This window comes from Mauremys mutica, chromosome 20 (genome assembly GCF_020497125.1).
Source record: "Mauremys mutica isolate MM-2020 ecotype Southern chromosome 20, ASM2049712v1, whole genome shotgun sequence".
Lineage (NCBI taxonomy): Eukaryota > Metazoa > Chordata > Testudines > Geoemydidae > Mauremys > Mauremys mutica.
Window position 1 is genome coordinate 521,999 of NC_059091.1, and position 22,919 is coordinate 544,917.

At 57.9% G+C, this 22,919-nt stretch overlaps 1 protein-coding gene across 2 annotated transcripts; it reads right to left on the bottom strand.

Annotated features, from left to right (window-relative positions):
- Positions 1 to 430: 430 nt before the first annotated feature.
- LOC123353489 (ras-related protein Rab-3D-like) lies at positions 431 to 16,546 on the bottom strand. 2 transcript variants are annotated; one of them, XM_044994590.1, is made up of 5 exons: positions 16,234 to 16,546; positions 8,339 to 8,566; positions 4,021 to 4,139; positions 2,277 to 2,401; positions 431 to 1,107 (listed from the first exon to the last, which is right to left on the bottom strand). In XM_044994590.1, the coding sequence occupies exons 2-5, from the start codon at positions 8,564 to 8,566 to the stop codon at positions 920 to 922; spliced, it is 660 nt and encodes a 219-aa protein (XP_044850525.1). In that variant the 5' UTR covers positions 16,234 to 16,546; the 3' UTR covers positions 431 to 919. The 2 variants fall into 2 exon arrangements, with proteins under 2 accessions (XP_044850525.1, XP_044850526.1); XM_044994591.1 differs by lacking the exon at positions 16,234 to 16,546 and adding an exon at positions 9,943 to 10,167.
- Between the last annotated feature and the right edge of the window lie 6,373 nt (positions 16,547 to 22,919).

The window sequence follows — 22,919 nt, forward strand, 5'->3', positions numbered from 1 at the left end:
ATGGGAGTTGTAGTTCAGTGGCCTCAAGCTTCCATTCTCCCCTATGAGCCGGGTTCCTTAGTTGGACTACATCTCCCATGCTGCACCATGGCCAGGGACTCCCATGATGCAAACCGCCCTCCTAGCAGAGAGAATGTGGTGCATCATGGGAGATGTAGTCTGACCAAGGCCTCCGTTCTACAGAAGAGAACAGGAGCACAAGGCAGCTGGACTACAACATCCAGGAGGCATTTCAGAATAAGTCGCTCCGCTTTTTGGTCAAAGATGGTCAGGACACGAATTTTCACTAGGAAAAGCGTGAAACGTTCAGTGGAAAATTGAGATGAAACTGGATCTTCCCCCTCCCCCAACACCTGTTTTCCAGCATGAGGATTCTGCAGCAAGCCCTGTGCAGTCCCCACATCTCCCCCGACACCCCTCTCCATCCTCTTACAAACACAGAGCAGTTGTCACAGATCTACGTGGGGGTTCGATGCCCCAGCCTTCTGCAAAGCTGTACCTAGGGCTTGGTTAATAGACGCACGCCCAAGAGACTGTGCAGCTGCTGAGGCATCAGACCCCCGTTGGATCCGTAGCATCCACGTCAGCGCCATCAAAGTCAACGGAAGTCAGGCCAATTTGCGTCAGCGGTGGGGGGCCTGGGCCTGCCCCACCACCTCTGAGGTCCGGTGGATGGGCTCACGTTCCTCATCCCTCTGCTGGCTGTGGTTGCCGGGATGGAAGAACCCTGGCTTGGGAATAAGGAAAGGGAAAACGCATTGTTGTCATAGGCAAATAGAGAAACAGTGGGACACCAGCCCAAGAGATCTGTCTCTCCCCATAACCTCCCATCCTAATTATCTATGACATCAGTGTGATCGCTGGGGCGGGGGGCGAGGGGGGCGGAAAGAGAGGAGTGGAGGTGGGTGGAGTCTGTTATCTAGCAGGAGCAGCTGTTGGACTGTGGGGGTGGAGTCTCGGTCAGGGCCCCGTTCTTGCTGTTGCCGACGAGGGTGGTGTTGGTGTCCAGGCTCTCGTTCATCTTCTCACAGATAATGTCCACCAGGCGCTCAAAGACCTGCTTGACGTTGATGTTGTCCTTGGCGCTGGCTTCGAAGAATTCAAACCCTGCGGGGAGGGGAGGGAAGGAAGGGGGAGAAAGGAGGGAAAGAGAAAGAACAGAAGGAGAAGAAAAATCGCGTGTTGGTGACTGAAATTACACACAACGCACAGTCAATCTGTGGAACTCCTTGCCAGAGGATGTTGTGAAGGCCAACGCTATAACGGGGTTCAAAAAAGAACCAGAGAAGTTCATGGAGGATAGGTCCATCGATGGCTATTAGCCAGGATGGGCAGGGATGGTGTCCCTAGCCTCTGTTTGCCAGAAGCTGGGAATGGGCAACAGGGGATGAATCACTTGATGATCACCTGTTCTGTTCATTCCTTCTGAGGCACCTGGCATCAGAAGACAGGATGGGCTAGATGGACCCTTGGTCTGACCCAATATGGCCATTCTTACGGTGGATCCAGGAAGAGGATTTGAACCCTTAGCCTTTGGCATGAAACCCCCAATCCCTTAACACCTGAGCTAACGGAGCAATAACCCGATCCCCCTCTATAACTACCTACAGGTCTCTGGCCTATGTGATGCAAGATGTCAGACTAGCTGATCACAATGGTCCCTTCTGGCCTTGGAATCTAGGACTGTAGAGGCCAGCAGCAGTAGGACTTTTATCTGTTGACGTTGGCCACTAGGGGGCGAGGTGACACAAAAAACAAGAGTCAAGGGCGGCGAGATGATTGGGAGAGGCCCCTTCTGTTCATGGAGAAGTTTGTGATTGCAAATAAAACGTTAGCCAAGTGCCTGAGGCCTCAGGCCTAAATTAGGTGCCTACCGACTGCTGATTTTCATGGGAATTTGGTTCTGCCAAATTGTTGCAGTTGGAGGGGAAGAAAACCCAAACCAAAAAACAACACCCCCCCAAAAAAACAAACAAAAAAAAACCCAAAAGAATTTTTAAAAAAAATAACACATTTAAGTTTTTTTCCTCTCAAACTTTCCTTCAATTGTGTTCTTTAAAATTAAACAAAAGAAGTTAAAAATGCTCCAGTTCAAAACTTCTGCCTCAAGTCGAAACAAAACAGTTTTCAACTTGCTGAACGTTTTGAAAAACGTTGACCACACCCCCCCCCCCCCCCCCGAAAGTTAATTCCTGGGGTTTTTGGAATTGTCGACAAACAGAAAAATCCGTTCCAGGTTCTCCAGCCACTGCGGGGCTGGAGTAGAGGGCACCTACCTAGCTCATCTGCCAGCCGCTTGCCATCCTCTGTGGCCACCACTCGGTCGTCTTCTAGGTCACACTTGTTCCCCACCAGGATCACCTGGGCGTTATCCCACGAGTAGGTCTTGATCTGGGTCGCCCTACGGAGCGGGGGTGGGAATTGAACTCGGGCCTTGCTTACAAGCCGTGCCCACCCAGTTGTCAATCACCTTCACCCCACCCCACTCTAACTCCTCCCTCCCTTATAAAAGAGCACGGTTACAAATCCAATGTGTCTTTTACCGCTGGGGACCCCGCCCCACCCCGTCTTAAAGCAACATGAGCCCCACACCAGCCAGGAATTTGCACAATATATAGGCTCTTCCATGGGAGGGACTGAACGCATCCTTCCCCCACCAACTCACATTGTTTACTATCCTTTTGAGGTCAGGACTCCTGGGTTCTATCCCCAGCTCTGGGAAGGTTTTGGGGTCTAGTGGTTCGAGCTGTGGGGTTGGGAGTGAAGAGTCCAAGGTTCTATCTATGCCCAGGCTTAGGAGGGGAGAGGGGCCTAGTGGGTAGAGAGGAGGGGGTGGAAAAGATGACTACTTTGGGTGTCTCTGCTACCTTGTGCCTCAGTTTCCCCTTCTGTGAAAGAGGGATCAAAATAATAACAACAATAACTACCAACCCCTGTTTGTAAAGCACTCGGAGATCTTTAGAGGGAAAGTGCATCCGTCAGTGTTCAGCGGCGTTAAACACAGTCCCAGGAAGAAATGGCACCCAGTGGGCTTTGCGTGAGTGAAAGCAGGCGTCCGAGGGCTCCCCTCCCAGAACAGAATCTCGGAGTCCTGACTCCCAAGCCCCCTGCTCTAACCACTAGACCCCACCCTCCTTCCAGAGCAAGGGAGAGGACCCAGGAGTCCTGGCTTCCACTATATCCCTGGGCTAAATCCCTTCCCCGTTCAGCCTGGCCCGAGGCAGCTCAGGGGCTCCGAGCTGCAGCATCGGCCTCAGACAGCCTGACTTCTCCTCCCTAAACCCGGTGACTCACTGTCAATCTGACTCATGGGTGGCCCTGGAAGATTTGTGCCTCTCCCTGTGGGAGGCTGCAGCTGGGCACGGGGGGTGATGACAAACAGACCCCAGGGAGGGGTGAAGCCAGGAATAAGGAGCAGTGAAAAAGTCGGGGGGGGGGGAAGAGCCCCATCTCTGAGGTCGACCCCGCCCCGGTTTTCCCCATAGTTCAGTGCAGTGACCTGCCTCTTCCATCCCCAACACTGCCCCGCCCCCCATAAAAGATCTTAAAAATCCAATGAGTCTTTACGGATGGGCCCCCTCCCAACGACGTCGTGTCTTTAAGGAACATGAGCGCTGCAACCTTATCAAGAGTTTCCAATGGAGGCAGGGCCCTCCCCAGGGCAGGAGGGATTGAGGGGGCCATATTCCCTCCCCCACTCACGCCCTCAGGCGGACGGGCTCAGGCTCTCGGCAGACTCAGGCAGGGTCGCTGCAACAGACAACTCCGCGCTCTTTTGAGCTATCAACTCAGGCTCTCGGCAGACTCAGGCAGATGTCCGTTTTGCTCGGCTCAAGCTTTTCTTCACCACCAGCACCAGTCAGAGAGCTCATTTTCCCCCACGGAGATCTTGACCTCAATCCCTGTGACCCTCAGGGAGCCAGGGGCCCTAAACAGGGGCCCCCAGTGCCTGTATCGTCACTCAGCCCTGGACACGACTGGCTCTCATGGTACAACGCAAGGGAACAGGGGGTCTCTTACCAGTCCTGCACGGCGTTGAAGGAATCCTGGTTGGCGATGTCGTACATCAACAGAAAGCCCATGGCTCCTCGGTAATAAGCCGTCGTGATCGTCCGGTATCTCTCCTGCCCTGCGGTGTCCTTTAAACAATCCCGTCCCCACAACATGCACAAATAAGAGCTGCTTCTTTGCAAGATCCCCAGCGGCACAGGGGAAGATTTCAACCCGGAGGTAGTGCTGTGGGAGGCTTGAGGCTTAATGCTCCCCTTCACTTCCTGCCAGAGACTCCCGCCCCCCCCGGGCCTCAGTTTCCCCATCTGTAAAACAAGGGATAACCCTTTCTTTGGACTGCAAGCTCCCTGGGGCAGGGCCCATCTCTCCCCAGGTGTCCGCAGGGCTGCTTCAGTTAGGGGCCGTGAAGTGGTGCATTGTGGGAGGGTGAGAAATGTCAGCTGCTCGCTATCTGCTTGGCCTTGTACGGCTCTTATCTACTCTCAGGAGCAGGCAGAGACCAGAGATGGGCCTGTTACTGTGGAGACCAGAGAGCGCACAGAGGGCCGTGACAGACGGATCTTTTCATTAAAAGGCCTGGAAGTGTCAGGCTGGTACCAGGAACTGGGGCTCGTTTCCATGACAGCTCAGAGGCACGTAAGACGCACTGTTTGCGTGTAATTTAAAAAAAAAATCTATTACTAAGGGGGCGGAATGGAAATTTGAACGGGCTGCTGTTAAAAATAAAACACCGGCGAGCAGGACGATCCCCTTTCTGCCGTGTGGAGACAGAGCGAAGCGTGGGCGGCTTGCCTGGATGGGGTGGGCAAGGAGGGGACTCGTGGAGGGGTGCGGGACAGGGAAGAGACCGGGTGGGATCCTAGTCAGCCCGCTGCAGGAGGCAGGACTACAGGGATGCTGGATGGGTATGAAAGGGAGGGGACTGAAGCCCGATCTCGCTGAAGAGTGCTTTGCCGGGTAGCTACAGCCATACGCAAAGGGCTCCTCGCGGGGACCTGGCTTACCCCAGTAAAGCTGTGCGCTCCACCAGGATCGCTCATTCCACCCCACCCCACCGAAATCACTGCACCCAGCAAAAGCAACGCTCGGCTGCTATAACCGCGTCTCCGGTAGGGGTTCTGCTGGGTCGGCCAGACCTCACCCGTCTACACGGCACTGACTAGCAGAGTCTGCCGGCGGCGGGTGTCTGGAATGGAGAGTCGGCCTTACAGCTGATGCAATGAGTTCCGCAGGCTAAAACCTGCGATGTCCTGCCTAGATGATGGGATCAACACTAGGCCTTAAACTAATCTCCGTTAAATTAGTCGAATTTAGAGGATCAGCACCCTGGGGCAGGGACTGTCTGTTTGTTCTGTGTTCGTGCAGCGCCCAGCACAATGGGGTTCTGGGCCATGGCTGGGGGGGCCCTAGGTGCTACTGTAATACACCTAATAATGTACAGCACCCAGCGCAATGGAGTCTGGGCCATGGCTGGGGGGGCCTAGGTGCTACTGTAATACACCTAATAATGTACAGCACCCAGCGCAATGGAGTTCTGGGCCATGGCTGGGGGGGGCCTAGGTGCTACCGTAATACACCTAATAATGTACAGCGCCCAGCACAATGGAGTTACGGGCCACACGACTGGGGCTCCTAGGTTCTATCGTAATACACCTAACAAATAATCTACAACACCTACCATAATTGCATCCCAGTCCATGGCTGGGGCTACTAGGGGCTACCGTAATACACCTAATAAATAATGTATCGTGCTTGGCCCTATGGGGTCTTGGGCTATGGCTGGACTCTTAGGCACTACCATAATACACCTAATAATGTACAGCAGCCAGCGCAATGGAGTCCTGGGCTATCACTGGGGCTGCTAGGTGCTATCATAATACACCTATTTATTGACCTCCCTCTTTTTCGGAGGGTCAGACAGAGACACTTCCACGAATCCTTTTGGGAGGTGGCAGGAAGGCATCTGTCCATCCTCATTTCAATGAGCCCTTCTCCATTCAGCTGTGTCCCCTTAAAGCAAAGCACAGGCGTAAATACTTATTTATGAGGCGGATTGTGGTAGCGCCTCAGCGTCGCGGCCCAGGAACCCACGCGCCAGGTGCTGTACATCCGCAGAACAAACAGATGGACCCTGCCCCAAAGAGCTTCAGATCTAATTAAGCAGGGGAGTGACTCTAGCGAAGCCAAGCCAAAGGGTTAACCACCTGCTACCGTAATGTCGCTCCTACACGTGCCCCTGGTGTAAATCACCCATCCCTCCTAGTGGTCAGGTCAGTGCCCAGAGAGGGCTTCCATTAGCCAACACTGCTCCTCCGGGTCTCTCCCGCCTATCACAGTGGGGCAAGAGGTTACAGTGGGAAAAAAAAAAAACCACACTGGGCCAAGTTCCCGGCTGGAGTCTGTGGAGTTACGGCCTGCAAAGATTCAAGCCACAGCACGTGCAGAGACCGCTCAGCCTTATAGAAATCCCCAGAGCAGGGCTCCGTCTGGCCAGGCAGCCTTTCTCCAAAAGTGGCATCTTGTGGCAGTGAGTTCCTCAGGCTAACTGCATTGACAGAGGGTAAATGAGGAGGCAGACATAGTTCAGAGGTGGCATTAGGAGGCTGGTGAAGTTCCCACCATGGAAAAAAAATCAGTGGCAATGAGTTCCACAGGCTAAAACAGAATAAAAAAAGGGGGACAGATTGGGTCTCTCGGTCCCCAGGCTGGTGGGGGAGACCCCAGAGGATTTGGGGGCAGGGGGGAAATAATCTTTTTCGGGTGGAGCCTTTGCATGATGGTGCCCGGCGGCATTTACCGGAGTCAAGGTAACGCCAGCTGCTGCCCGAGCCAAAGCACACGCAGGCCGGTGCCATTACCATGGTGACTGCCAGAGGCCTTCAGGAGCAAAGAGACTCTGACCCCCCTCCCTCCCCGCGAAAGCCAGTGACAGCTGCAGCTGCCGCGTGGGGAGGGGAGGCATGTTTACCCTCAGCACCGGGGGTTCCGGCTGCACTTAGGGACTTCGCCGCAGCTGCCGGCCATGGAGATAACAGGAAAAGAACGTGCTGATCCGGGCCCGCCAGCTGGGACCGTGGGACAGGGCGGCCAGTGGGGCCTCAGCTTGACGTGGGCCCGACCCCCACTCGGCCACAGAGCCAGTGGAGCCAACGGGCCAGATCCCCGGCCGGTGTAAAGTGACCTGGTGCCAAGAGAGCAAGGCTGAATCACACCAGCTGGGGGCCGGGGCCACGTTTCATTCAAGAAATAAAGAGAGTCTTAAAAAGTGTCACTCTCCACAGAATGGGTCACAAGGCCTTTCCCCTCCAGGGGGTGCTGGTTCTGGGCTGGGCCCAGGGGGAATGGGGGGGACTGGCTGGCTCAGGGGTGTGTGGAATGGGGCACAGGGCCTTTCCCCTTCCAGAGGGTGCTGGCTCTGATCTAACTCTGGGCAGGGGACTGGCTGGCTCCGGGTCGGGAGGTGGGGCCTCTTCCCTGTAGGGCCGCAGCACTGGGCAGAACGTCTTCCTCCAACAGAAGAGGAAATGAAGTTTTAAAAAGGAAGCGTTGCAGCTCTCCAGTGATTACGGTAACAGCCCCCTCCCTCTGGAGGGGTAGTGTGCCTATTTCACGCCCATTTGCTGCACACAAGTGCTGGGAGCCTCCAAGTTCTGATCCACTCCCCGTATGGGGAGCTGGCCCAACACCCCACCACGCAGGGCAGAGCCTCTCCAACTGCCAAGCCTCCAAACCGCCACCCCCTGGGCAGTGGGGACTCAGGACTGGGGGCTGGCTGCAGGGGGGCTGTACAGACCAGGGTGCTGGGGAAAGGTGCGCGCCCCGCGTGGGGCCAGAAGTCCCAGGAATCTGGGACCGAAAGGCCGGCACCTGGCGAGGATTGAAAGGAAAAGGGCCGTCAACCCTCATGCTTCAGGGCACAGGCCGATCCACAGCTCAGGGTCAGGAGGAATTCACCTGCGGTATAGTATTGCCCTGCTAGGGGCAGCAGGGTGGGTTGGACGCCTCCCTCTCTCTCTCTCTCTCCCCTCCCAGTGTCTGGTGCCGACACCAGAGCATACAGGGTGCTGGATCTCTTCTGGCCCGAGGCCCCTGATCGATAAGCGCAGGGCCGCCTGGACCATGGCTAATCCTCATCAGCTACTATCAATATTACGGTAACATTGGGCGTCCCAGCCATGACCCAGGACCCCATTGCGCTAGATGCTGTACAAAACACAGCACAAAGAGACAGTCCCGCCCCCAAGAGAGAAACTGTCCCGCTGGGATCCCCCGGGGCCTCCCTCCCTCCCCGCCAGGGTCTCGCTTCCCTCCCCTCCCCAGCGCTCACCCAGATCTGCAGCTTGACCCGCTTCTCGTTCCTATAGACCGTCTTGACCTTGAAGTCGATGCCCACAGTGCTGACGAAGGCCGAGGTGAAGGAGTCGTCGGCGTAGCGGAACAGGAAGGACGTCTTCCCCACGCTGCTGTTCCCGATGATCAGCAGCTTGAACATGTAATCAAAGTTCTGGTCGGCGGCATCTTTCTGGGCCTGCCGGGTGTCGTTGGCGGAGGCCATCTAGGGGGGCAGAGAGGGGGCATCAGCAAGGCAGAGGGGTGGGCAGTGGGGGTCTAGTGGTTGGGGCAGGCTGGGAGCCAGGGTTCCTGGGTTCTCTCCTGGCTCTGGAAGGGGAGTGGAGTCTAGTGGTTAGTGTTGGGAGGGGGGGCTGGGAGCCAGGACTCCTGGGTCTCATTCCCAGCTTTGCCAAGGACTTTACTCTGTGACTTTGAACAAGCCATTCTGCCTTGCTTTCCAGCCAGCCACAAGGCTAAGAAAAGCCCCGCGATCATTCCTCTCCCAGGCCAGCTAGGACATGCAGCGCTTGTGAGGTTTCCAAAAGAGAGGATGTGACCCGATTGTGGGTGTTTGAGGGGATCCCAACTCCTTCTCCTTTGGAAAGCCCTTTCTGGGAGCAGCCAATCCCTGGCGATCGGCAGAGATCCCAGCCCAGAAGAGTCATTTACCACCAGTAACACACAGATCACCACTGGATCTTTGGCAGAGTAGATTGTCAAGCCCTTGGGGGCAGGGCCAGTCTCTCTGTTCTGGGGTTGTACAGCACCGAGCGCAACGGGGTCCTGGCCTGTGACCAGGGCTCCTAGGCACTACCGTAATACACCTAATAAATAACGACTCCCAGGTTCTAGTCCCAGCTCAGACCTGCTGAGTGACCTTGGGCAAGTCACCTCCCAGCTCTGTGCCTCAGTTTCCCCTCACACCCATTGTCTCATATGTCAAGTGCTCTCACGATGCAAATAGGAGCCCCAGCCATGGCCCAGGACCCCCACTGTGCCAGATGCTGTATGTTATTTATTAGGTGTATTGCAGTAGCACCCAAGAATCCCAGCCATGGTCCAGGACCCCATTGTGCCAGGCGCTGTACATTGTTTATTAGGTGTATTACGGTAGCACCCAAGGGCCCCAGTGTCTCAGGTCCTGCACAAAGACATAAGAGGCTAATTAGCTCATTCAGGGATTGTATTCGCGTGGCAACCAGCACAACAGGACCCTGAGCTTGCTTGGCGGCTTCTGAGCCCTACTGTAGAAGGATGCGAATGCCGCTCTCCCAAGCTAGCACCCTAACCACTGAGCCATCCTGCCTCCCATCGTGGCAACCTTGTCCGAGCTCTGGCATAGCCCAGGCCGGAGAATTTCACCCAGCTGCTCGAGGACTTGCTCAGGTGCCCGTCTCCTCCGGCAGAGACGATCCTCCTGTCCCGGGCGGGGTTACCCTGCTCCCTGGGCTGGGCTGGGTCACACCTGACAGGGGCAGGGTGTGCGTAGGAGGCTGCCTAAGCTCAAACACGGCTGTTTGCTAACTGGGAAGTGGCAGGAACTGTGGCTTTTGCTTCTCACCCCTACTTCAAACCAAACCAAAACCAAAACCTGTTTACCTAGAGGGAGAAGGGAAGAAATCCACTCCCGGCGGCAGAGGGGGGTGGGCTCTGATTGAAGAATGGCAGGTGTGGGGTGAAGGTACTGGGCTTCAGGAGATCTGGGTTCGAGTCCTGCTTCTGCCACTGGGTGAGACCAGGGGCGAGTTGCTGCTGTTTTTCAGAGCTGGCACAAGTGCCAAGGTGGGGGCTGAGTGGGGCCGGTTGAATATTATCCACCCAAGCTGTTTTCTGAGGGGAAATGGAGTTTTTCGACTAAATGAAATTTGTCCAGAAAAGCCTCTGCTTCCTGCAGAAAAACTTGATTTTTCCACCGCAAACCAGAAGGCCCGAAGCCCAAGAGACGTCTGTTGGCAAACGCCATCGCAGAGCCTCAGGGGAGCTGTAGTGCTGGTGCCTCCTGCCTGCCCCAGTTCTACCCCGGGGCCCAGGTCATCACGTGGACTACGTCGCCCATGATGCACCAGGGCCGGCCACTCCCATGATGCTCCACCTCTGCTCACTAGGAGGGTTACCAGGCTGCTTCATGGGAGTTGTAATCCGAGGACGACCAGGCAATGGAGTGAAGTTCCCGGCTCCCACAGCAGACGTGTGTTCAGCCCCCAGCATGCACTGGGGGGGCCCGATCCCAGAGGCAGCCTGCACGGCCCCCGGTGCGTGCTGGGGGCCCAATCCTGGGAGGGGGTCTGTGCAGCCCCCACGCTCAGTTAGGATCTCTAAGTGCTACCGTAATGCGCGTCCCTGCTAAGGATTCTCATTCGGACGCAGCGCTCTGGTGGTGGCCTCACCCGACGCATGGAGGGAAGCAAGATGCCCCGCGCCTGCCACAGCTTGCAGACAGGGTTAAACACTGCCAGGCAGGAGCCAGCAGGACTGGCTTTGTAACGGCTCTTGCCAGGGTTCAGTGACTCACGCGCCCCACCCCCGCGCCAGCTGCTGCTTCGCCAGGGCCTCCAACCCAACCAGCCCGACCAGTTCGGATCCCTGCGGCTCCGGGCCAGTCAAGTGAAGCAACCGCTCCGGTTCCCCGGCTTGTGCTGACAGCCACTGGGCTCTGCCCTCCTAGAGCCGCCGCGTGGTGCCATGGAGAGGACACCAGGCTGAGGCTTTGGGCAGCTGGGCTCTATTCCCAGCTCTGCCAAGGACCTGGGGCAAGGCACTTCCCCCTTTCGTGCCTCAGTTTCTCCTCTTGTCCTTCCCTTGTTTAGACAGTGAACTCTTTGGGACAAGGACTGTCTGGCTAAGTGTCTGAGCAGCGCCCAGCACCAGGGGTGCTGATTTTGGTCAGGGTCTGTATCGTGCCCAGCACAATAATTGGCCCTTGAAGCTGGGATCTGACTCTTTTCATTTCATATGAAACGTACAGTCCTCGCTCTCCCGGGACAGAGCGAACTGGCTGAGAATTCGCAAGGGAATTGGTTAACTAATTTAAGAGCTAGAATTAATCCCAAACTGGGTCCTCAGTGACCTTAACCCCTGGATAACGCAGACCCCTCGAGCTTCCCATCCTGGGAGCTTGCGCGCAGGCTGTACCTGAAGCAATTCGGTTGCAATTAAGCAAAGTTGTTAATCGCTGCATGTAATAACTCATCATAACAGGCTCAGCAGGGCCCGTTATGACATCAGAGGTAGCTTAATCAATCCCTGCCCTTCTTCCAACGCTAATTTGCATGCCATGGGTTGGAGGGAGATTAGCGGCAAGAGCTCTCATTGGTAGATTGCTTGCCCAATCACTGCTGTTCAAATACCCTGGCTTCATGCTAGTGGGGCATCATGGGACGGTTGTCTCCATCCTGCTGTGTGTGGAGGCAATGCTGCCGGGGGAAACTGAGGCAGGGGAGCCCTGAGATCATAGAGCCACTGGGACTCATCACCGAGCTCTTTCCATCCGGAGCGATGAAACATCCCACAGTAGCGCTCTCCTCGGGGTTGTGTCGGGGGTGGGAGCTGGCACGGAAGGGTGGAGGGATGCGGGAGGGAGTGGAGGGGTATCGGGTGGATGACAGGGCAGATGGGCACTGGCATGGAGCAGCCCACGGAGGGGCACGCGCTGGATGGGCACTGGCACGCAGCAGTGCAAGGGAGGGACGGCATTGCTTAGGGGCCGGCAGGCAGCAGTGACTGGCCGGGGAGGCACTGCCAGGAGCTGGCATGCAGCCATCCAGTGCCAAGGCATGGGCACGGCCAGGGCAGATGCAAGCCAGGAATCTTGTGCCGACGGCCAGAGCAAACCAGCCTCGGTGCAGGGCCCTGACTCACAGCCTGGGCTCTCTGCCCTGCCGGGTGGAGACTCTGGGGCAAGAACTAACAGGGAGGGGATCGGGGAGGGGGCACTCGGCCCTAGGAGAGCTGGACAGTCCCTCCCTCCACCCCGGCCTGTATCCCCCCACCCCCTACACACATGCACCCGATCTCACATCAGGCCCTGAAGCCTCTAGGCCAGCCCCCCAGCTGGTGTAGACCAGCGTTGCGCCACCGGAGCCAGCGCAGCTGGGCCCATTTACACCAGCCGGGATCTGGCCCTTTATAAATGTTGATTCTGCAAAGCGAAGGGCTTGTTTATTTATGGCTCCAACAGGGGCCGCTCCCTGCAATTTACAACCAGAGGGAGCCCAGGCAGAGCAAAGACAAACTGCTGGGGCCAGCTGCCCCACTGGCGTAACCTGGCATCAGCCAGGGAACTCCAGGGGAAGGGGCCGATTCCCCTTTAAAGCCCTGCCTGACCGATCCTTGCCCGAAGTACCATCTCTTACCCGTGATCGAGTCACCCACCACGCCCCGGCGGCGCTGACTGGCCTCGGTCCAATGCACCGTTGTGCCGCCCCTTATGCACGGTGCAGATTCTCTGCAACGATCTGCAAGGCCACCCCACGATCCTGCTTCCCGCTCACCTCGCACTATTAGGTGTATTACGGTAACAGCAAGACACCCCCTGCCCCCCAGACAGAGATCGAGGGCCCTATCGGCATGGACTCAGAGTGAGAAGCAGTCCCTGGGAGGGGGCAGGATCCCTGCACAAACAGCCCCAACGCACCACCCCAGAGGTGGCTGCATCTCCCTACCAGGTGAGGGACCCCTCTGTCACCGCAGAAGGGGTGGAGGGGAATGGCAGATGTTCATCCGGCGACGAGATGCAGCCACTTCTGGGGTGAGGCACAGGGGCTGCTTCACCCAGAGCCCCTGCCCAAAGGGGTGATTCTAGCAGGGGCTTTTCCCTCCCCCTCTGCACAGCCTAGAGGGGCCAGAACATGACTGGGAGCCGCTTGAAGGAGTTAAAGTGGCAGGGCCCGGGATGCTGGAGGCAACAGAACATGGCAGGGCAGCTCTGGGGTGGGCACAGCGGCTGGGAAATGAAACCCAGGCCAGACAAGCTGAAAACCCCAAAAAACCCAACCAACCAAAACCCGGCCCCCAAACCTGGAGAGCTCGGCTATTCTTGGCTAAGAAACTGCAGGCTACTACTCCCCTGCAGATGCTGCTGTGTCATCTCTTCCACACAGACACCCAGGGGGCAGGGAGTGCAGAGACACAACCCAGACAGGAAGGGGCTGGGGGTGATCACAGCTCGAATTAGCCACCTGCTGGCAGGGGCAGGGTTGTCATGACAGCGGGTAGTAAGAGGTTGTCGGCAGAGCTTAGCCACGCCTAGCTGATGATAGACAAGGATCCCACCTGGTGCTGAAATGCAGCTGCCTCTGGGGTGGGGTGTGGCAGCTGTTTATATAGGGATCCCTCACCTAGAGCCACAATGCAGCCGCCCTGGGGTAGGGCACAGTGGCTGTTTATACAGGGATGGCTCACCCTGCATTGAGATGCAGCTGCCTCTGGGGTGGGGCGCGGCAGCTGTTTAGACAGGGATCCTACACCCAAGACTGAGTGACTGGCTCTGGGGCATGGGTGTGGGGCACAGCGACTGTTTATCCAGGGTTCCCTCACCGGGAGCTGAGATGCAGCCGCCTCTGGGGTGGAGAACGGCGGCGGTTTCGCAACGCAGAGCAACACCGCACAAGAAGTGAGGATACCATATCCAATCAAAGTGCTGTGTGCGGGGGTGGAGGGGCATTTTAAGGGGCACCAGCAGCTGGAATTCACAGTGGGGGGGATCCCAGTAACGTAGTTTGTGGGCGGGGCATGGAAGGGCCCCTCCCTCTACTCTGACACCGGTGGAAGTGGGCATCCGGCTGCAGGCGTGATCTGTGCCCCGGCACCAGGAGGGGCAGGCAGCCACCTCACCCGAAGAAATCCCCAGCGAGGGAAAGGCTCAATTCTGCGAGAGATTGGAGCCGCCCTGCCAGGCCGATGCCCTGGCCGTTATCACCATCCTGTCCCCGCCCCTTCCCTTCTCCAAATGGCTCCTGTTTCGTGACATGGAATCCCCACCCCTACGCGTGAATGGTGCACGTGGACCGTGCATTCCCTGGGGCTCTACGCTCCCTTTGCCAGTATTCTGGGCCCTGCCCCTGGTGGCAGCGAGAGCAGCCTCAGGGCTGCTCTACTGCTGCTCCGCCCCCAGGAAGCGGAGAACAGTGTAGGGCCTGCTGGCCGTTCCCCCATCGGCCCCTTACACCGGGAGAAGGGCTGGTGCATAGCCCTTGGGGGGGGGGGGGTCAGAGAGACCCCTCCTGCAATGGGGGAATCTTGAGGGGACCCTTAAAGGAAGCTGAGTGTAGAACCAGACCCCATTGCTTTACACTTGCTGCAGAGGCTGTGGGTGAATGAGAACCCAGCCAGACCCACAGATCCAGGCAGGCTGGTCACCCAGAGAGCCTCAGACCCAATGTGAAATGCCCTGGAGCCACGCAGCCGCCCCCGAGGCGTACCCAGGAACCGAGGGTGCCCCTGGCTCGGGGAACCTCCTGAATCAAGCCTTAGGAGAGCAGCCGTTCCCCTGCGGCTGATCCCTGCCTGGGAAGCAGCCGACTGCTTCCTGCCGGCCTCCGAGCTGTCACCCGGGCTGCTTCCTGCTGCCTCATCAGTCGAAACCGACTTCCCTGCCACTCAGCCAGGCATCTTCCGAATCAGAACACGGGTCAGTGCCCCCCGCAGCGCCCACTAACAGCCACGAGTTTCCACAAGCGCTCAGTTGGGGGGGGGGAGAATGGCCCCCAGGACCAGATGAGTGACCCCACTGAGGATCCAGCCCGTTATCATTCCTCTGACAGGAGCACCTGGAAGTCTCAACGGAAATTGGGGCTCCCTGACGGGGGGGAGGGGCCGTGGCGTCCTGGGCACTGCCCAGACCCCCGACGGGGACCGGGGGCCCCCTCCTGCCAGGCGCTGCCCAGACCCCCGACGGGGACCGGGGGCCCCCTCCTGCCAGGCGCTGCCCAGACCCCCGACGGGGACCGGGGGCCCCCTCCTGCCAGGCGCTGCCCAGACCCCCGACGGGGACCGAAGGCCCCCTCCTGCCAGGCGCTGCCCAGACCCCCGACGGGGACCGGGGGCCCCCTCCTGCCAGGCGCTGCCCAGACCCCCGACGGGGACCGGGGGCCCCCTCCTGCCAGGCGCTGCCCAGACCCCCGACGGGGACCGGGGGCCCCCTCCTGCCAGGCGCTGCCCAGACCCCCGACGGGGACCGGGGGCCCCCTCCTGCCAGGCGCTGCCCAGACCCGGGACCGGGGGCCCCCTCCTGCCAGGCGCTGCCCAGACCCTCGACGGGGACCGGGGGGCCCCCTCCTGCCAGGCGCTGCCCAGACCCCCGACAGGGACCGGGGGGCCCCCTCCTGCCAGGCGCTGCCCAGACCCCCGACGGGGACCGGGGGCCCCCTCCTGCCAGGCGCTGCCCAGACCCCTGACCGGGACCGGGGGCCCCCTCCTGCCAGGCGCTGCCCAGACCCCCGACGGGGACCGGGGGCCCCCTCCTGCCAGGCGCTGCCCAGACCCCCGACGGGGACCGGGGGCCCCCTCCTGCCAGGCGCTGCCCAGACCCCCGACGGGGACCGGGGGCCCCCTCCTGCCAGGCGCTGCCCAGACCCCCGACGGGGACCGGGGGCCCCCTCCTGCCAGGCGCTGCCCAGACCCCCGACGGGGACCGGGGGCCCCCTCCTGCCAGGCGCTGCCCAGACCTCACCCAGGGCCCCATTGTGCCAAGCAGGGGGTTGCTGGCCCCTGACCGGGGCTCCCGGCCACTCCCACCCTAAGGAAAAGCTTCTCTCGCCCGTTCAATGAGCCTGGCGGATCCAGACATTCACCAGCCCCCGCCCGGCCGATCACCCCCCCCCCCCCCCCAGCGAACGCCCAGAGCCCCGGGGAAATCCGCCCCCCCCCCAAACCCGGCTCCTGCCAAGTTACCTTCCAAGGTGCGCGCGGATCTCCCGCTCGCGCGCCGCTGGGGGGGCTGGTTCCCCCTCTGCCCCCCTCGGCTGCTGCACCCGGATCTGCGGCGCTGGGGCCGGAGGAAGGTGTGTCTCTCCCCAGACCTCAGCAATCGACTTCCCGCAGCCGATGGGCCGCCTCCTCGGGCTGATGTGGCCGCACCGGGGGAAGCCTGGCCCAGCCCCCGCTCCCCCCGCGATCCGGCGTGACGAGCCGAGCGGGGGTGGGTTTGCAAACAGTTCACAGGTGTAAACGGCAGTAACATGAACCGCTCCAGATTCGCAACTAGTAGCAAAACGCGAGGGTTTCGCGATGTGCCGTCACACCGGCCCCACCTCGGGGCGGGCCAGGGCGCCGCGCACGGCGCTGCAGGGGGAGGGAGCCGGTGCACGGGGCTGGATCTCGGGGGGCCCGATCCCCCGGTGTAAATCAGCCTCGCTCCTTTGGAGTCAATGGGGCCAGATCCCCACCTGGTGTAAATCAGCATCGCTCCATTGGAGTCAATGGGGCCAGATCCCCACCAGGTGTAAATCAGCATCACTCCATTGGAGTCAATGGGGCCAGATCCCCACCGGGTGCAAATCAGCATCACTCCAAAGGAGTCAATGGGGCCAGATCCCCACCGGGTGTAAATCAGCATCGCTCCATTGGAGTCAATGGGGCCAGATCCCCACCGGGTGTAAATCAGCATCACTCCATTGGAGTCAATGGGGCCAGATCCCCACCGGGTGTAAATCACCATCGCTCCATTGGAGTCAATGGGGCCAGATCCCCACCAGGTGTAAATCAGCATCACTCCATTGGAGTCAATGGGGCCAGATCCCCACCGGGTGCAAATCAGCATCACTCCAAAGGAGTCAATGGGGCCAGATCCCCACCGGGTGTAAATCACCACCCATTGCTCCATTGGAGTGAGGCCTATTTACTCCACCTAAGGATCTAGCCCATTGTTACAGTAGCTGCTAAACGCCTGTCAGAGCTGGAGGCTCCCTTTGTGCCCAGCCACAGTGAGGGACAGTTTTCGCTCAGTTAGGTTTGTTTGTTTTAATCTCATTCCCACTTGGGACAGCTGGAAATTTCAAAACACCTGGATTTCGAGCCGAAGATCCTGAGTTCTGATCTGCTTTGGGGAAAAAAAGCCATTTTCCTCTAAAGAAATTTTTTAAAAAGTTTTGAACCAACTTTTTTCCCCTGGCTCCGATGGTTATTGTTATGTTCCTGGCGTACAGACAGAGAAGTTACACAGAAACATAAAATCCTCTCACGAGGCTGTTGCAATATAACACAGCTTTATTTCTCAGCATTCAGAATGACAACACACAAGAACCAAAAATCCAGGGAGAGAAAACAGGCTGCTCCCTGCAGCCCAGCTTACCCCTTACTCTAAACCGGCTCTCTGCAGACTGACAGCTGCGACCCAGATTCCACACTTCCCTACAGAGCCCCAGTCTGCCAGCAGGACCAGGAAGCCCCCCCCCCCCCAACTTAAAGTGCTAGCTTACCATTTGAAACCTGTTTCAATACATTGTGGTTATTAGTCTCAGCAAAAGGAGCTCTTGTGTCAACAACATGCAATGAAGGGGGAAGAGAGGCTTGCTCTCAGAACAAGCAATGAGGAATTACAAACCCTTGCATCAGAACCGACCTTGCACAATGCAAAGGAGAGCGTGAGCGCAAAGCTAGAACGCAGGGGCTTCATTGGCCATGTAGTTTGCAAGCTGCCCTCTCTCTCCTGGATCTCCCCAGCTCCCTGCCAATGACCCACCCTACTCCTTCTAACCTCCTTCCAGCTATTCTAAAGGACTGGCCGGCTTCCTGCCTCACCCCAGAGGTAGAACGCGCTAATGGATCCAGTCAGGGGGTCCCCGGATGCTCCATGCGTTGCATGGCCTGTCTAAGTCCTGCAGGGCTGCTCAGCAGAGGTGAGCCGGAGTTTTTTCCACAAAAGTTTGTCTCCAATTCAAGTTCACCGCAACTTCTTGCAGGAAACTGATGCATTTTCAGGATTGACAAAGTTTGGAGGAAAACAACGCTTTGAAATGGGCAAAGCATCCTGTTGGGACATTTTCCCACCAAGAATTCTGGATTCCTGATTCAGAACGACGGCTGGATTTGAAAATTGAAGCGCAGCAGAGTACAAAGAAATGAAAATGGCCAACGTCAAAGTGCTGTGACACGATCCACGTGAAACTGGTGGATGGGCCCGACGCAATTTTCCTTCCCAGCTTCCGTGAAACTTTTGGAGACTTGAACTTTTGGTCCTGATTTGGGACGGGAAAATTATCCGCCGTCGTGAAAGTGTTTGCAAGACAGGACATCTCTTTCCAGCCCAGCTCCTCTGCTCTGACTGACTGGTAGGGACGTCTCTGGGACCAACACCAAATGACGCACAGGCCCCTTTCTAACACCCCCCACCCACACAGACACACTTCTGTGGCCTGTGCAGGGGCCCTCCCCAGCTGGTGTGGAACTGGCTTGTGGTGTGGCCAAAGCACACTGAGCTACAGCTGTTGTCAGCTCCTGGGGGTTATGGGAGTGGAGAGCATGAGTTAGAGCAGCCCCAAGGCTGCTCTTGCTAAGAATGGGGATCAGATAGGACCCAGCATATGGAGAACAGCAAGGTGGGTCAAAGCTACGGCTGCCTCCAACCACTTCTGGGCATGTCCCAAACACGGGGAGCACTTAGGGGAGAATTAGGTCTCCCAGTCCAATCCCCCCTTCTCTAGCCACTGGCTCCCACTTCCCAGGAGTCCTGGCACCCATGAGCTCTGCACTAACCACCAGAACCCCCCCTCTCCTCCCAGAGCCCGGGGTAGAACCCAGGAGATCTGACTGCTGTGTCACTGCTCCGTGGTGCCTCTCGGCAGCAGGGCTGTTTGCCTGGCACGTTTCACCAACGCTTGGCTCACATGCTTGTGTACATGTACCCGCTGATGGGCCCTCCCCCCTCACTGTTGCAAGGAAGGAGGGGAAGGGGCTATGCGTGAGTGAGTTCCTCCTTCGTAACCGCCTTCCCCGGGGTCAGCTGCCGCATCCTGTTTCTGCAGAGGTCCCCAGGGAATTGGAAAGGAGCCGTGGGTTCATGCCCCTGATGGCTTGGGTGAGTCACGTTATTGTGCTGGGCCTCAGTTTCCCCATTTGTGAAACAGGGATGATACTTGCTTTGTCTAGTTGTTCTCTAGGGCAGGGACTGTCCCTCATTCTGTCTGTGTGACGGCCCAGTGGGGCCCCGATCTCAGCTGGCACCTGTGCAGCATCAAGCCCAGTGGCCTGTGTCAGTCGGGGTCTGTGCCGTGCCCTGTTCTCCAGTGTTGCCATAATAAGTAGTAATAAGTGACTGGCCCAAGGTGACTCAGAGAGGCTGCTTCAGAGAGGAAGGATGGCCCAGTGGTTAGAGCACTCAGCTGGGACTTGGGAGAACTGGGTCCAAGTCCCTGCTCCTCCCCTCATGCCTTGTGTGACCTTGGGCAAGTCACTTAGCCGCTCCGTGCCTCAGTTTCCCCATGCATACAATGGGGATAGTAACCCTCAGCCATGCAGAGTTACACCAACTGGGGGTCCAGCCCAGTGACCCCTAATGAAGCTGTGCCCATTTACACCAGGATCTGGCCTCAGTGACCCCCCCCACAGCACAACCCCCTTTGCACCAGCTGTGGATCGGGCCCCCGCTTTCCGAGCACGCAGCCCCTCCACTGAGGCTGCCAGGGCTGCTTATGGCAGGTTCAACCTCTGCAGTGACTCTTCTCCGGTGCGAGCAGCCAGCCTGCCGGCAGCTCTGCCAGGGAGGATGAGGGATTGCTGAGCCGTCTCTCCGTGCCAGCCCTGCAATGCAGCCACTCCCACGCCCTGGCCCGGGCACGGCTCTCCTCGCGCTGCCTGAAGGCAGGGTGCTGGAGAACCCAAGGCCCTGGGCTGCCCATGGGCAGCGGCAGAATGAAAGCCCCATCCTCGGAGCCAGGCCCCCGGCGGGTGGAAACGGGCATTGCTCCATTGGAGTGCAGGCAGCTATGTCACTTGGCCTCACTGGGCGGAGAGTTGCCAGGTGTCCGAACACCCAGTCGAAAAGGGGCCCTCCCCAGCCCAGTGAACATGAGTGAGGCGGGTGGCGGGAAGCGAGCGAGGGAGCGAGTCTTTCCCCCATTATCCCCCCATCCCTGTGTTTTTAAACAACAAAAGGGAAGAACTCGAACCCTCTGAGAAACACCCCCGAGAAAAACCCTTCCTCTGGGGAACGCGGCCTCCCACCTTTGCCACCCGGCCATTCCTCATGCCCCTTTCCTAAGCATCCCTAGGGACTGCGGATTCATATTAAAGACCAGCATTTATATTTTAGGGGCCGGGTGCTTCTTTGTAAATGACATGCCTGAGCTCAGCCAGAAACGGGTGGATCTTCCCCCCCAAACCCCCACCCTTGCCGTGTATAAACTTTTAAGCAGCGACCAACCCTCGATGATCACATGTAAGGCCGGAAGGAACCACTGAGCTGCGCCTGGCCTCTTGGATAACTGGATTCCTGCTCGTCCCTGCCGGCCATAAAATCCGTCGGTCCTTCCTGGAAGAACAAAACCCCAACGGTTTGGCGGCCGTAAGCCATCCAATCGGAGCCGGTGCTCCAGGCTGCTGCAACCAAAGCCAGTCTCAGCGGCACCAGGGGTCGCTGCACCTTGAGTGCCGGGGCAGGAGAGAACAGGCAGTGGGACCCTGCTATTAATCCAGCAATGTGGAATGCAGGTGCCCCAGGCCGCCTTCACAGGCCCAGTTCTTGAAGATTTCCAGCAGCCTGGGTAATGCTCAGACAACCCCACGCCACCTTGTGGCCAAATGAGCACAGCCCTGGCCCTCAGCAGGTGCCAAGCTGGCCTGCAGGAGTGGCGGGGAATAGGAGACATTCTTCTCACCAGAATGCTTGCCGCCCCAATTGGGGGGGATACACCAACCAGGGGGGTATCATTAAACATTTTAACTCTGATGTCCCCCCCAGATCCCAGTTCAAGTTACACCTTATCCCGCTCGATCCCCACGCACCAAGGTTCGGTGGCGTTGCTGTGTGCCGCCGTGACACGCTGCCCCCCAGAGGCAGCTGCAGTTCGGGGAAGGCACATCGTACAGCGTGCAAGGCTGCTCGCGGGAAGCCGGGAGGTCCAAAGAACTGCGGTTCAGGATCCACCGTCCAGGCCTGGGTTTTTATCATTTGTATTACGGCAATGCCTCGGCACTGCACTCTTGGCCCAGGGCACCCACTGTGCCAGGCGCTGCGCATACATCGTGAAAAGAGACAGTTCCTCCCCCAGAGAACTAGTCATCTAAGTAGGACTGGCTGAGGTTTTTTGTTCATACCTTTCTCTGCACCCCCACCCCCCAGGACAAAAAATGGCTAGTTTTGTCAACACACAAATGTCCGTTTCCAACAACATTTTGCAGGCGTTTTGCTGAAACCAACTCCAAAAACTGCCAGTGGTTAGGGGTAAAAAAAAACCCCAACATTTTAAAAAAACAATTTGTTTTCCACCAATGGAAAAAAAATATATAGAAAAATCCAATGAAACAAATTATTTCCCCCGGTCTAATTCCTCCCCGTCCTAAGGGGAAAAAGCCAAATTCCCAGAGCAGCGTTGGAAAAGTTTTAGCCCAGGTCGCAAACTAGAAATCGTGCCGCTATTTCTGTCGGTGAGTTTGTAAATACGTCCTTTATTAATGGAAAACTTTAGAACAGAAAAGCAGCTCAGAGAATAGGATTCTTTATTTCTATTGCAACAGCATCTGGGAGCCCCGCTCATAGCCTATTACCCTTTTGTGCACGGTGCTGTACAGGCACAAAAGAGCCATTTATTTTCCCCCAAAGAACCCCACTGGAAGGTGACTTTCATTTGGAGTTTTTCCCCTCTGATCGGTACAAACTGGAATAAAAAGCAGGGCAAAGAGTGCGTCTCAATCTCGGCCGGCCAAGGCTCAGCAAGGAAACGGAGCGCAGCGAGAACAGAACAGGAAGCGTGAAATAGACAAGAGGACGCCAGAGCGGAGCGCTCCGGAGAGCCAGCCTAAGCACTGCCAGTAAATCCCGCAGAGGTTCTGATAAGGGGCAGCGTTGCCCAGTCGACCGTGACTCAGGAGACCTGGGTTCTATTCCCCGGCTCTGCCACTGCCAGCTGGGTGACCTTGAGCATGTCACATGCCCGCTCTGTGCCTCAGTTTCCCCTCCCATATTTTGCCTGTTTCAACTAAGCTCTTCTCTAGGTGCCGCGCCATGGGGTCCCAACACAGCTGCTGCTGCCGCCGCCATGGAGCTAATAACAATGATCTCTAAGAGGGAGCGGGACCGTTTCCAAAGGGAAATGGGCATTCGTCTCCCACGGTGCCCTTTGAAAGAGCCCGGTGTGAAAAAGGCCTGGGGACCTCAGCACAGGGCAAATTTCAGTCCCCAGCTGGTTCGATGGCACATGTTAGCAGAGGCAGCTTTAACCCACTAGACCCCACTCCCCTCCCCCAGCTGAGGATAGAACCCAGGCGTCCTGGCTCCAAGCCCCCACCATTGCTCTAAGCCACTAGACCCCACTCCCCTCCCACAGCTGGGGATAGAACCCAGGAGTCCTGGCTCCCAGCCCCCTCACTGCTCTAACCCACTAGACCCCACTCCCCTCCCAGGAGTCCTGCTCCCTAGCACA